Source organism: Loxodonta africana, chromosome 9, assembly GCF_030014295.1.
Source record: "Loxodonta africana isolate mLoxAfr1 chromosome 9, mLoxAfr1.hap2, whole genome shotgun sequence".
Taxonomy (NCBI): domain Eukaryota; kingdom Metazoa; phylum Chordata; class Mammalia; order Proboscidea; family Elephantidae; genus Loxodonta; species Loxodonta africana.
Window position 1 is genome coordinate 50,930,979 of NC_087350.1, and position 11,919 is coordinate 50,942,897.

At 42.9% G+C, this 11,919-nt stretch overlaps 1 protein-coding gene across 1 annotated transcript in view; it reads left to right on the top strand.

Annotated features, from left to right (window-relative positions):
- NR6A1 (nuclear receptor subfamily 6 group A member 1) overlaps positions 1 to 11,919 on the top strand; it is a 273,173-nt gene that overhangs the window by 252,529 nt on the left and 8,725 nt on the right. Inside the window, exons 8-9 of the mRNA XM_064291448.1 lie at positions 8,616 to 8,737; positions 10,225 to 10,377. Coding sequence (XP_064147518.1) covers positions 8,616 to 8,737; positions 10,225 to 10,377 — 275 coding nt within the window. The remainder of the gene's footprint in view (positions 1 to 8,615; positions 8,738 to 10,224; positions 10,378 to 11,919) is intronic.

The window sequence follows — 11,919 nt, forward strand, 5'->3', positions numbered from 1 at the left end:
AGAAGTTTATTCTTTCATAGTCTAGTGGGCTAGAATCCGAATTCAGGACGTCGGCTCCAGGCAAAGGCTTTCTGTCCGTTGGCTCTGGGTGAAAGTCCTTGTCGTCAGTCTTCCCCTGGTAGAGGAGCTTTTCAGTACAGGGATCCCAGGTCCAAAGGATGCACTATGGTACCGGTGCTTCTTTCTTGGTGATATGAGGTTCCCCATGTCTGTTAGTTTTCTCCCTTTTATATCTTAAAAGAGATTGGCTTAAGACACAACCTAATCTTGTAGACTGAGTCTTGCCTTAACATCACTGCCACTAATCCCATTAACATCATATAGTATTTACAATACATAGGAAAAAACACATCAGATGACAAAATGATGGACTTTTGTTAAAAAAATGATGACAAAATGATGGAAGCTAAAGAAAATTAAAACAAGTCCACAAGAGCCAACGGACGACCTAGAGTGTATCCCACCTGAATTTAGAGACCACCACAAGAATAGACTTGACGCATTGAACACTAATGACGAGACCGGGTGAGTTGTGAAATGACATCAAAGACATCATACGTGATGAAAGCAAAAGGTCATTAAAAAGACAGAAAAGAAAAAAAAAGGGGGTCAAAATGGATGTCAGAAGAGACTCTGAAACTTAACTCCTGAACATAAAGTAGCTAAAGCAAAAGGAGGAAATAATGAAGTAAAAGAGCTGAACAGAAGATTTCAAAGGGCAGCTTGAGAAGACAAAGTAAAGTATCATAATGAAATGTGCAAAGATCTGGAGTTAGAAAACCAAAAGGGAAGCACGCTCAGCATTTCTTAAGCCGAAAGAACAGAAGAAAACTTGATTCAAGCCTCGAATTGCAATATCGAAGGATTCTATGGGCAAAAAATTCAACGATGCAGGAAGCATCAAAAGAAGATGGAAGTAATACAGAGTCACTGTACCAAAAGAATTGGTCAACGTTCAACCATTTCAGGAGATAGCACATATCATAGACTGAATTCTGTCCCCCCAAACGTGTGCATCAGTTGGGCTGGGCCACGATTCCCAGTATTGTGTGATTTCCCTGTCTGTTGTAAATCCTGTCTCTGTGATGTTAATGAGGGAGGATGGGCGGCAGTTGTGTTAGTGAGGCAGGACTCACTCGGGCTACAAAATTGGATTGTGTCTTGAGGCAGTCTCTTGAGATATAAAAGAAAGAAGCAAGCAGAGAGACAGGGGACCTCATACCACCAGGAGCAGAGCATGTCCTTTGGCTATGGAGTCCCTGTGCCCGAGAACCTCCTCGACCAGGGGAAGACTGGGGACAAGGACCTTCCTCCAGAGCCGACAGAGAGAAAACCTTACCCTGGAGCCGATGCCCTGAATTTGGACTTGTAACCTACTGGACTGGGAGAGAATAGATTTCCCTTTGTCAAAGCCATTCACTTGTGGTATTTCTGTTAGAGCAGTGCTAGATGATTAAGACAGCATATAATCAAGAACTCGTGGTATCGAAGGAAGATGTCCAACCTGTACTGAAAGCATTGGCGAAAAACGAGGCTCCAGGAACTGACTGAATACTAACGGAGATGTTTCAACAAATGGAATCGATGCTGGAAGCGCTTACTCATCTATGCCAAGAAATTTGGAAGACAGCTACCTGGCCAACTGACTGGAAGAAATCCATGTTCGTGCCCATTTTAAAGAAAGATCCAACAGAATGCAGAAATTATCAAACAATATCATTAATATCACATGCAAGTAAAATTATGCTGAAGATAATTCAAAAGTGGCTGCAGCAGTTCATTGACAGGGAACTGCCAGAACTTCAAGCCGGATTCAGAAGAGGATGTAGAATGAGGGATGTCATTGCTTACGTCAGATGGATCTTGACTGAAAGCAAAGAATACCAGAAAGATGTTTACCAGTGCTTTATTGACTATGCAAAGGCATTCAACTCTGTGGATCATAACAAATTATGGATAACGTTACAAAAAATGGGAATCCCAGAACACTTAACTGTGCTTATGTGGAACCTGTACATAGGCCAAGAGGCAGATGTTCAAACAAAACAAGGGCATATTACATGGTTTAAAATGAGGGCAGGTGTGCATCAAGGTTGTATCCTTTCACCATATTTATTCAATCTGTATGCTGAGCAAAAAATCCAAGAAGCTGGACTATATGAAGAAGAACGCAGCACCAGGATTGAAGGAAGACTCATTAACAACCTGCAGTACGCAGATGACACAGCCTTGCTTGCTGAGAGTGAAGAGGACTTGAAGCACTTACCGATGAAGATCAAAGACTACAGCCTTCAGTATGAATTACACTTCAACATAAAGAAGACAAAAATCCTCACAACTGAACCAATAAACAACATCACATAAGTGGATGAAATATTGACGTCATCAAGGATTTCATTTTACTTGGATCCACAATCACTGCCCATGGAAAAAAAGTCAAGAAGTCAAGTGAAGTATTGCATTGGACAAATCTGTTGCAAAAGACCTCTTTAAAATGTTAGAAAGCAAAGTTGTCACCTTGAGGACTAAGGTACACCTGGCCCAAGCCATGGTATTTTCAGTGCCTCGTATGCATGCGAAAGCTGAACAATGAATAAGGAAAGATGGAAGAAGAATTGATGAATTTGAATTATGGCATTGGTGAAGAATATTGACTGTACCATGGACTGCCAGGACAACAAACAAATCTGTCTTAGAGGAAGTACAGCCAGAATGCTTCTTAAAAGAGAGGATGGCGAGACTTCATCTCACCTATTTTGGATGTGTATCAGGAGGGATCAGTCTGTGGAAAAGGAGGACATCATGCTTGGTTAAGTAGAGGTTCAGCAAAAAAGAGGCAGACCCTCGACAAGATGTATTAACAGAATGATTGTAAGGATGGCATAGGACCGCACGTGTTTTTTTCTGTTGTGCATGAGGTCGCTATGAGTCAGAACTGACTCGATGGCACCGAATAATAACTCAGCAGGTAGATAGGAATCGTTAGAAGTGCAGGGCTTTCTATGGCTTTGAGCTCCATAAGGCACCCCATCCCACTGCTGCCAGTCCTTTGAGCCCCTAAGACCAAAGTAGGGGCCTGTAAAATCTAAATTTTTGAGGGAATTTTTACTTCCTGGGGCAGCATCTTGCCAAGGATGATCTAGAGCTGCACTGTCCAGTGTAGTAGCCACTAGCCTAATGTGGTTGTTAAAATTGAAAGTTATGAAAATTAAAAATAGAATTCCTCATTTCCACTAGCCCGTTCCAAGTGCTCAGTAGCTACATGTTGCTTGTGGCTACTGGATTGGACAGAACAGATATAAATCATTTCCATCATTACAGAAAGTACTATTGAACAGTCCCAACTCTAGAACATGTGTTGCTGCTGACTGGGTTCTAAGGAAAAGGAATAGATTTGTCATTAAGAATCTCACTCTGCTATGGGATCCTTCATTGGAAAAATAAGAGTTAAACTTCAACATATTAGGTCAGATTCCACGGCCATTTACTGAGTAGCTATTGTTTGTGTTGGGGGGAGGGGTGCTGGGGTCACAAATTATACAGACATGGTTGCTGACCTTGAGAGTCCTTAGTCTTGGCTTTGGAGTTTGGGAGGCAAATAGAAGCAGATACAGAAGTACAATCCAGAGTAATAATGGTGGAAGTTGAAGAGTGTATGAGGAACTCTACAAGTATAGAATAGGGAGTGAGGTGAGTGCCTCTATTTGCAGAATCAAGGAAGGCTTACCAGAATAGACATTTGAATTGCACCTTAAGCTGGGATTTTTCTAGGTAGGTTCTAGAGAAAAAGAGAAAGGCAGGAGGATAACACAAAGCCGTAGAAGTTAGAGATCCTGCATGACTCGTGTACGGGAAGCCAGAAGCAATCCTGTGAATTAGGATAGAGAGAGAATGTATTTGAAAGAGATTAAGAGGGAAATGAGGGAAGAAATGACTGGAGAGAAAGGTATAGACAAGACAGGTCATGAAGGTGCTCAAATGCCAGTCTGAAGAGTTTGGATTTTATTGTGTAAATAGTTTTAGGTCATAGGCAGTTTTTAAGCAAAGGAATTACATGATCAGGTTGCATTTTAGAAAGATCCTTAAGTAGGAAGCTGTTCCATAGCCCAGGTAAAAGGAAACAAGGCCCGAACAAGGCAGCCGTGACCAGGGAATAGAGAGGGCACCACAAAGCTAAGAAATGTCAAGGAGGTAAAGTCAATGGAAATGGAAAGTCAGAGATGACTCCTGGGTTTTTGGCCTATGCAGCTAGGTGGGCACCAATTCTTTTAACCATGATAATGGAGCCTGGGGAGGAACAGCCACTCTTGAGCCATTCTGACTTTGGTTTGTTGAGTTTAAGGTGCATTTGGGGACTGCCCAGAAGGCCATGGGAAATAGGAGCACAAGAATCTCCGGAATCAGGTTCATCACTGTAAAGCAGCAGCCCCAAATTTGCTAGAAACCTGGGGTGTGTAGTCTGTAATTGGCCATAGCTCTTTCCTACCGCGCCTGCTCATCCATTACTCCCACTCCTCTAAAATGCCGTTACTTTTTCACAACTCTTGAGTGCAAGTGAGTTTCTGCTGTCATGAAAAGGCTTTTCCCAGATGATACATGACCACCTCCTTTTCTCTTCTCAAATATTGAATCAAATTTATGGTGCCCATTTTCCTTAATCAGTCTGTTATCAGACAGTGAGCCTGGTGAATTTGATTTAAAGCAGATTGTAGCACCAGCCAGAGACTGCTCCTGGCCCTAATCAAGACTCCTTCACTCTCAAGAGAAGATGCTTTGCACTACATGGGCTTTAGTGGACACGTCTCTTTCCTGAGCACTATCTCCATTTCTGCCAGATCTCTGGAAAGTTGCCTCCTGGCCTCCCTGTCCAGACCCTAGCTATAAGGCGCAGGAAACCCATACAATTTTTTCTTTTTGCTGCAGTCATAGAAGAGATGATGCTGATGCTATTGGTAACAATAATAGCTAACAATTTCTGAGCATTTATCATGCCAAATTCCATATTAAATACTTTACATATATTATTTGTTTAGTCTTCAGGACTGTCCTGTGAGACTGGCACTAATATTATTCTTGTTCTATAGATGAGGAACATAAGATTCAGAAAACTGAAAACTCAAGGCTACAAAGCTAGAAAGAAATGGAGTTAAGATTATCACATGGGTCTGTTGTGCTCCAAAGCCCAGACTTCTTTATCATTACTCTAAATACCAGTTGCTGTCAAGGTGATTCCAACTCATGGTGACCTGATATGTGTTAGAATAGAACTGTGCTCCATAGAGTTTTCAGTGGCTCATTTTTTTAAAGTAAATCGACAGGCCTTTCTTCCAAGGTGCCCCTGGATGGACTCAAACCTCCAGTCTTTTGGTTACCAGCCAGGTGCCTTAACCATTTGCACCACCTAGGGAGTCCACCATTGCCCTATACTAAATTTTTGTTCTTCCAGAGCCTTCTTAAAAGGTTTGAATTTGTCCTGAAGCTTCAGTCTGACTTTTAGTCTGCGCATGGGTGCTGAGGTTGCAGTTTCTCTCAGGTTGCAGCTGATGACTGCTCCAGGGGGTAGGTGTATTTAGATGAATGAAAAAGAGAGAACTGGACCTCTCAGACCCCTTAATGGGACATAACTTACATAGTGTCAACTTCAGTTGCTGACTGAATGGTCCATTGGTTTGGGGGATCCTGGCAGGAATGTTTTCCTTGTCCTAGCATGTTTGTGTAATGGGAACCTAGAAGAAGAATGGGTGTGTTTGTCCAGCTTTCTGGCTTGAGTACTGATAATTTGTAGACAGGGAATACAGGGGCGTCAGAACTGTGGAGTGGGCAGATGTGGAGGAGGCACGGCTACAGGAGAAAGTAGGCCCGTAGAACAGAGAACAACTTTGTTTATCAAGGGGTGGGATGTGGGGTGTAAAGGGAAGCTTTGCAGTCAGGCTGATGGAGGCTGAGTGGGGGCTGCTGGCTGGCCGCCAGCCGCTCACCACTTCCGGGGCTTCATGGTGGTTGCTTGCCTTAGGAAATATGAAAAAGAGGGCATGTGCTAGGGTATATGCTCTGGCCAGGCACTTGGGAACTCCTTTGTGTACCTCAGGTCAAGATTTGGCCAGGAACAGGTTTGGCACGGCTGGCTAGGGGTCTGGCTGATGGCCACACACCTGCATGCTCTGCAGTGCCAGAGTGAGCACTTGGGGCAAGAGGTTGCTGATTAAGGGGCAGAGCATTATCTTTGCTTACTACACTGCTCCGCCACCAAACAGATGCTAACGCTGCTTCTCCCCTTGCAGCCTCCTTTTTTATGCCCTACCCTTTCCCATCCCCACTTATCCCACCCCACCCCACCAAGCGAATACTAGCAGGAATTTGAAGTAAACACTTTTTTTCTCCTCAAGAACAGAAGTAGCCAACAAAGTACCCTGATGAGGTGTGGTTTTCACAGGCACGCACATGGCCTTCTATCAGTCTCAGCATCATGGAGGCATTGTGGGAGCAGTTGTGTGCACTGCAGCAAACCCAACACTCACTTAGAGCCGGGCCCTGGCCTGAGTTGCTGTGGGAACACAGATCCTGAGGTCCTCTGTGGTACCAAGTGGTAGCCTTTCCCAGTTACCAGTTAAGAACAAAACAGGATCAAGGCATCACAATGTAGTGCTAAGAAAAGCAACAGGCTCGGAATTAGAAAACCTGAGTTTGAACCTTGGCATCATCACCAATTATTTGCTGTGTATCCTTGGGGAAGTCACATCTTCTGCTTTTACGTCCCTAATGTGAAGGTGGTATTACTTGTCTCACAGGCTATCAACACACATGAAAGGGCCTAATATATAATAAAAAAATAGGGGCACATAAATAACCTCTCTGAGCTTTAGTTTCCGTGTGCGAACAAAGAGGATTATAATTAAGATCCATTTCACAGAATTAGTAGGAGTATCCAGCGAGTGCACATATGTGGAATACTTATGAAGTAACTGACAAAGAGCAAATATTCAACAAGTGGTAGAATGGTAAATAATGTTGATAAAGTGGTTATTCAATATGAATTTGTCTGTCAGCCAGTCTGAGAATGCATTAGTAAGTTAAAAGCTGTTGGGCTAGGCATAGAGGAAACTGAGTCTGCGATCATAGCTCAAATCAGCAGGCCTAAAAGAAACCCCAGCTCAGGCTGACTGGAAGCCATGCCATGAGGCAGAGGGTCAGAGCCCCGCATTGCAGGTACTTGCTGCTGTGGCTCCCCCTGGTGCGTAAGAAGTGCAGGTGCCTTTGGCCCTAACCACAGCTGGGCTTTTTCCTCAGGAAAGAGAAAATGTCCAGCTTGCCCTAGAAGCCAAGCTCTAGCAAAGCCTTCAAAGTTATCACAGAAAGCAGTAGATCCCAGAAAGCAATAGTAAGTACATCCCCAGGTGTTTTGAGTCCTACCTAGATAGGGCCTTCTTGCCTGGCACGGAACTACAGTGCCCAGATCGGAATCTTTCACCAAGCAGCAGCCCTGGGGCTGAGCATTTTATGTCAGTGACCAAGCTACACCTGAGGCCCATCTGGAGCCCTCCTTGGCCCACTGTCAAGCCCTGACCTAGAATGGCTGAGGCCAGGCCTGATCCTCGCTTTCATAAACTCCCACACTTCTGCTTGTCCATTAAGACTTTATCTCTTTGGTTTGGTGGTATCTCGATCTCTGGTATGAAGTATTCCTCACCATTAGGTCCCTGGGGTGGTATAACCTGAGGTTCCTTTGCCTAAAACTCTCCCAAGGAGCTCACTCCTAATCCAAAGAAATGATCGTGGCCAGCTTTTAGCCCCCTTTGCTAAGGCATGCCAACTTAGATATTGGAAAAATCAAGGCCTTGGGAAGTTAGCCCAGGTTTCCAGCTCTAACTCTACCAGTGACTAGCTATGTGCTTTGTGGACCAATCGCCTTCCTTCTTTGAACTTCAGCTTCTTATCTGAACAGTGATGATAATCTCATCTAGCTCATAGATTTTAGGGAATTAAATGAGATAATGCACACAAAGTGTCCGGTACAGAGGTTGGCATGGCATGGTGACTCAGTTAATGTTTCCCTCTCTCCCTAACTAAAGTCAGGGATACCAATATAATATAAACTTGCACTGTGCATAAGCCTTGGCCCTGTTGGAAACAGCGAACCTAAATAAATACAATCAGCAGCTTTCTCTGCATTGTGGCAGAGGCTCACATAGAGTCACCATGGTAGCTGCCATTGATACTGGAGGCAGCTATCTTAATAACCATACTTCACATTCACATCCCAAACCTCCTTTGGCCTTTGTAACCCTTAGCAGGCAAGCATTATCACTCCCATTTTATAGATGAGGACTCCAAAGCTGAGAGGGATCAAATGACCTTCCCAAGGTCTCATAGCTTGTAAGTGATGAAGCTGGATTTGAACCAAGATTTGATTGACTCTGCCTGACTTTGGAAACAGCAGCTTGCATAGACAAACCATGGAGCTGTCTGTCCATCACGAATGGCTCTGGATTCCATTTCCCCCAGTCGCAGCCCCTTTTCTCAGATGCCTTAAGGAGCTGTAGGAAGCCTTCTGTCTGCCTTTCTCTGGCCTCCATTGGTATCAGAGCCCACTGTTAACAGCTATGTCCATTTCCCAGATTTAGTGATGAAGGGATGGAGGTGATCGAGCGGCTCATCTACCTATATCACAAGTTCCATCAACTAAAGGTCAGCAACGAGGAGTACGCTTGCATGAAAGCAATTAACTTCCTCAATCAAGGTGAGAGACTGGGGGCGGGAAGAAGGGTCTGATTTTTTTGCCAGTGAGCACTTGGCCTTCTGTTTTGTCCTCTCCCCTCAGGACTGTCGTATAGAATCTGTACATCATGTTGGTGCCAACTTGGAAGGCTTGTGCTCCCCCTCATCACCATCCTGCCCCTCTGTGGCACACAGGAATGCTTTGGATTTTTTTCTTCAAGCCTAAATGCCACAATCTCTGTAACTCATAGAGGAAGGAAGAGGATTCACTTTGTTTAGTCAGTTTTAATGCATTTAAACACAGACACCAAGGACAGTACATGCGTCATTTAAAATATGTACCAAGTTTACCAGTGACTAAAGAAGAGCAGAGTGACTGATGAAACTATTGGAGATAAGACCTCTGACAGGCTGGCAGTGGTTCTGACGGCCCCTTCAGGGCAGAGTGGGGGTGCACAAACTCACATTCACATATTCATGCCAAGCATGGCTTTTAATTAGAAGAGTGCTAGGTGGGATTTCTATTACCTGCGTAGTGGCACATGGTGGCTGCTGGTAACCAGAGTATGAAGGTGAATTTGTATGTTTTTTTCCAAAGTAGCATATGAGTGCCCTGCTCTCAGAGTGGAACTGGGCTGTTTTGCTGCCTATGGCACTGAAAGTGCTCTCTTCCCGTGTTCACTTTCCTAGTCCAGAGGCTCTTGATCCCCTCCTCTTTGCCCATTCTTCCCGTGACACTGGCCAAACCTCCCCCTCCTGCTTCTGCACCATTCATGCAATTACCTAGTGTTCCGTATCCCTCCCCTAGGCTAGCCCTGTGCTGAGCTCTAAAGACATTGAAATAAATTAGACCCCAGGTCCCTGGCCTCAAGAAAATTATACTCTGATGACACTTGACACATTACTTAAACCTCAGATAGGGGAGAAAACATATGAGCTGGGCCTTAAAGGCTGAGTAAGATTTACATATAGAATATTCCTTTATGTTCTATATATAAAAAAGATGTGTATATATATGTGTGTGTGTGTGTGTATATATATACGTAGAGAGAGAAATATACATACACACACATATATAAAATGGAGGGATGGCACAGGTCACAGGTAGAATAGTAAGAGCAGAGGTACATAGGAGATCATGTATAGTGTGTATAAGCATGAATGTGTAGGTAACAGCAAGGTTTCTGACTGGCTTCAGCAAAGGGCAAATTTAAAGATATTTTGAAGAATGCATTTGAGAAGGTAGGTTATTCAGTCATTTGTTCAACATTCACTAGTGCCTGTTTTGTGTGAAACCCTGTGCTAGGGCTCAGTCAGGTGACTGTCCTTTATATTCTCCCTCTTTTATTTCTCTTCCCTTTTTCAGAGCTTAGTTCCTCCATATGAGAAAGAGGAGAAAAAAAGATCCCCAGTTGTGACAAGGTTTAGTAACTTTGAATTGAATTCAAGAAGCTAGTATTTCTTCCACATTAGAAATCCCTTCCCATCCCCTGTGTGATTTTTTTACAGATATCAGGGGTCTGACCAGTGCCTCACAGCTGGAACAGTTGAACAAGCGATACTGGTACATTTGCCAGGATTTCACTGAATATAAATATACACATCAGCCGAACCGCTTTCCTGACCTCATGATGTGCTTGCCTGAGATTCGATATATTGCAGGTAACATTCTGAGACCCTGGCTTCCAACCCTTCCTTGCTTCTCTTAGCTCGTAAAGGGAATGAGGCAAGCATTGTTATCAGGCCCATCATTACCTGCTTAAAAGAGGTACTACCCTTGCCCTCAGAAAAGTTATAATGGAAAGTTTGTGTTTTCTTTGCAGGGAAAAGAAACTAAGATTTCCTGAGCTCCTATAATGTGCTTTGTGGCCTTAAGTCATTTAATCTCAGGACAGTCTCTGCAAGCTGGTAGTTGGTGGTATGAATGGGGACACAGAGGCTCAGAGTATCTCAAATTAATTTCATTTCCTGAGTTGTACACTTCATTTTTAAAAGGGTGAATTTTATGATATGTAAATCATATCCCAATTTTAAAAATTAATTTTATTTCATAGAACTGCTTATGGGTTTTCAAAGATCATTCATTTTAAAGTGATAGAATAATTCTTAAAAATTCCATATTTGCAAAGGATTTATTTATTTACTTATTTTGGTGGCCTTGACCCCCTGTCGAGCTCCTTGACATTTAAATAGGTGAATTTCAGTATAAAATCTTGGCTTTTTTGTTGTCATTGCTTTACTTCATTTAGTAAAAACTCTTGTTTATAGCTGTCCAGCACTTAATGAGGGGCAGCTCAGAAATGCAACCTCTAGGTTGACATTGTTTCTTTAAAGTTCAGCCATATGATTTCTGAAAGAAAAAGTTTTTGGACAAGGAAATTTCTTTTTCTACTACTAGGGCCAGAGCAGTCTACCAGGTGTGAGCTGAGCCTAAATTATTTAAATATTAGGGGTATTTTGACTTAAGTATCAGCATTTTCAAAACTGTGTTCTACGGAACAGGAGATATTGATTAGGTGCTCTGTGAAATAAAGGCAAATGAATAATTGTACCCTACCCTCACCCCATAGAGCAGGGTTTTCAACCCTGGCTGTATTTTGTATCACCTAGGAAGCTTTTAAAATATATCAGGTTCTTCCTCAGAGATTCTGATTTAATTAATATGGGGTGGGGCCCCAGCATCTGTTTAGCTTTGTTTTTTTGACAGTGCTCCCCAGGTGATTCTAAGGTACTGTAAGGAAGAAGAACCCCAGTCTTAGATATTTACAAAGTATACTAACACACTAAATGCTCTTGAGAAGTCCTTCAATAAAGAAACCCTGAATTTTTCAAATTTATTTGCCCCTGTTAACCCCCCTCCCCTTTTTCCCCCAGTGCTTTTATTAACTTTTTATACTGTTCTGAAGAGCAATTTTCTGTAGAATGCTAGTTAAAGAATCTACCAGGAAAAAAAGGATATAAATTTCCAGTGGTATTTTAATTCTTTGGAGCATTTGAGAATAACGGAATACCTCTCAGTTTCAGGTTCCTCATTTATAAAATGGGAGTAAACAGTAGTGCCTATCCCACAGAAAAATACTGTGAGAATTAAATGAAGTAATTTTATTTAAACACCTCGCACAGAGTACTCTCTCACCAGAAGCAGTGACTGTGAGTTGGCACCATTACTAGATTCCCTGGGGCACCTTAACGGGTCTAGGTATC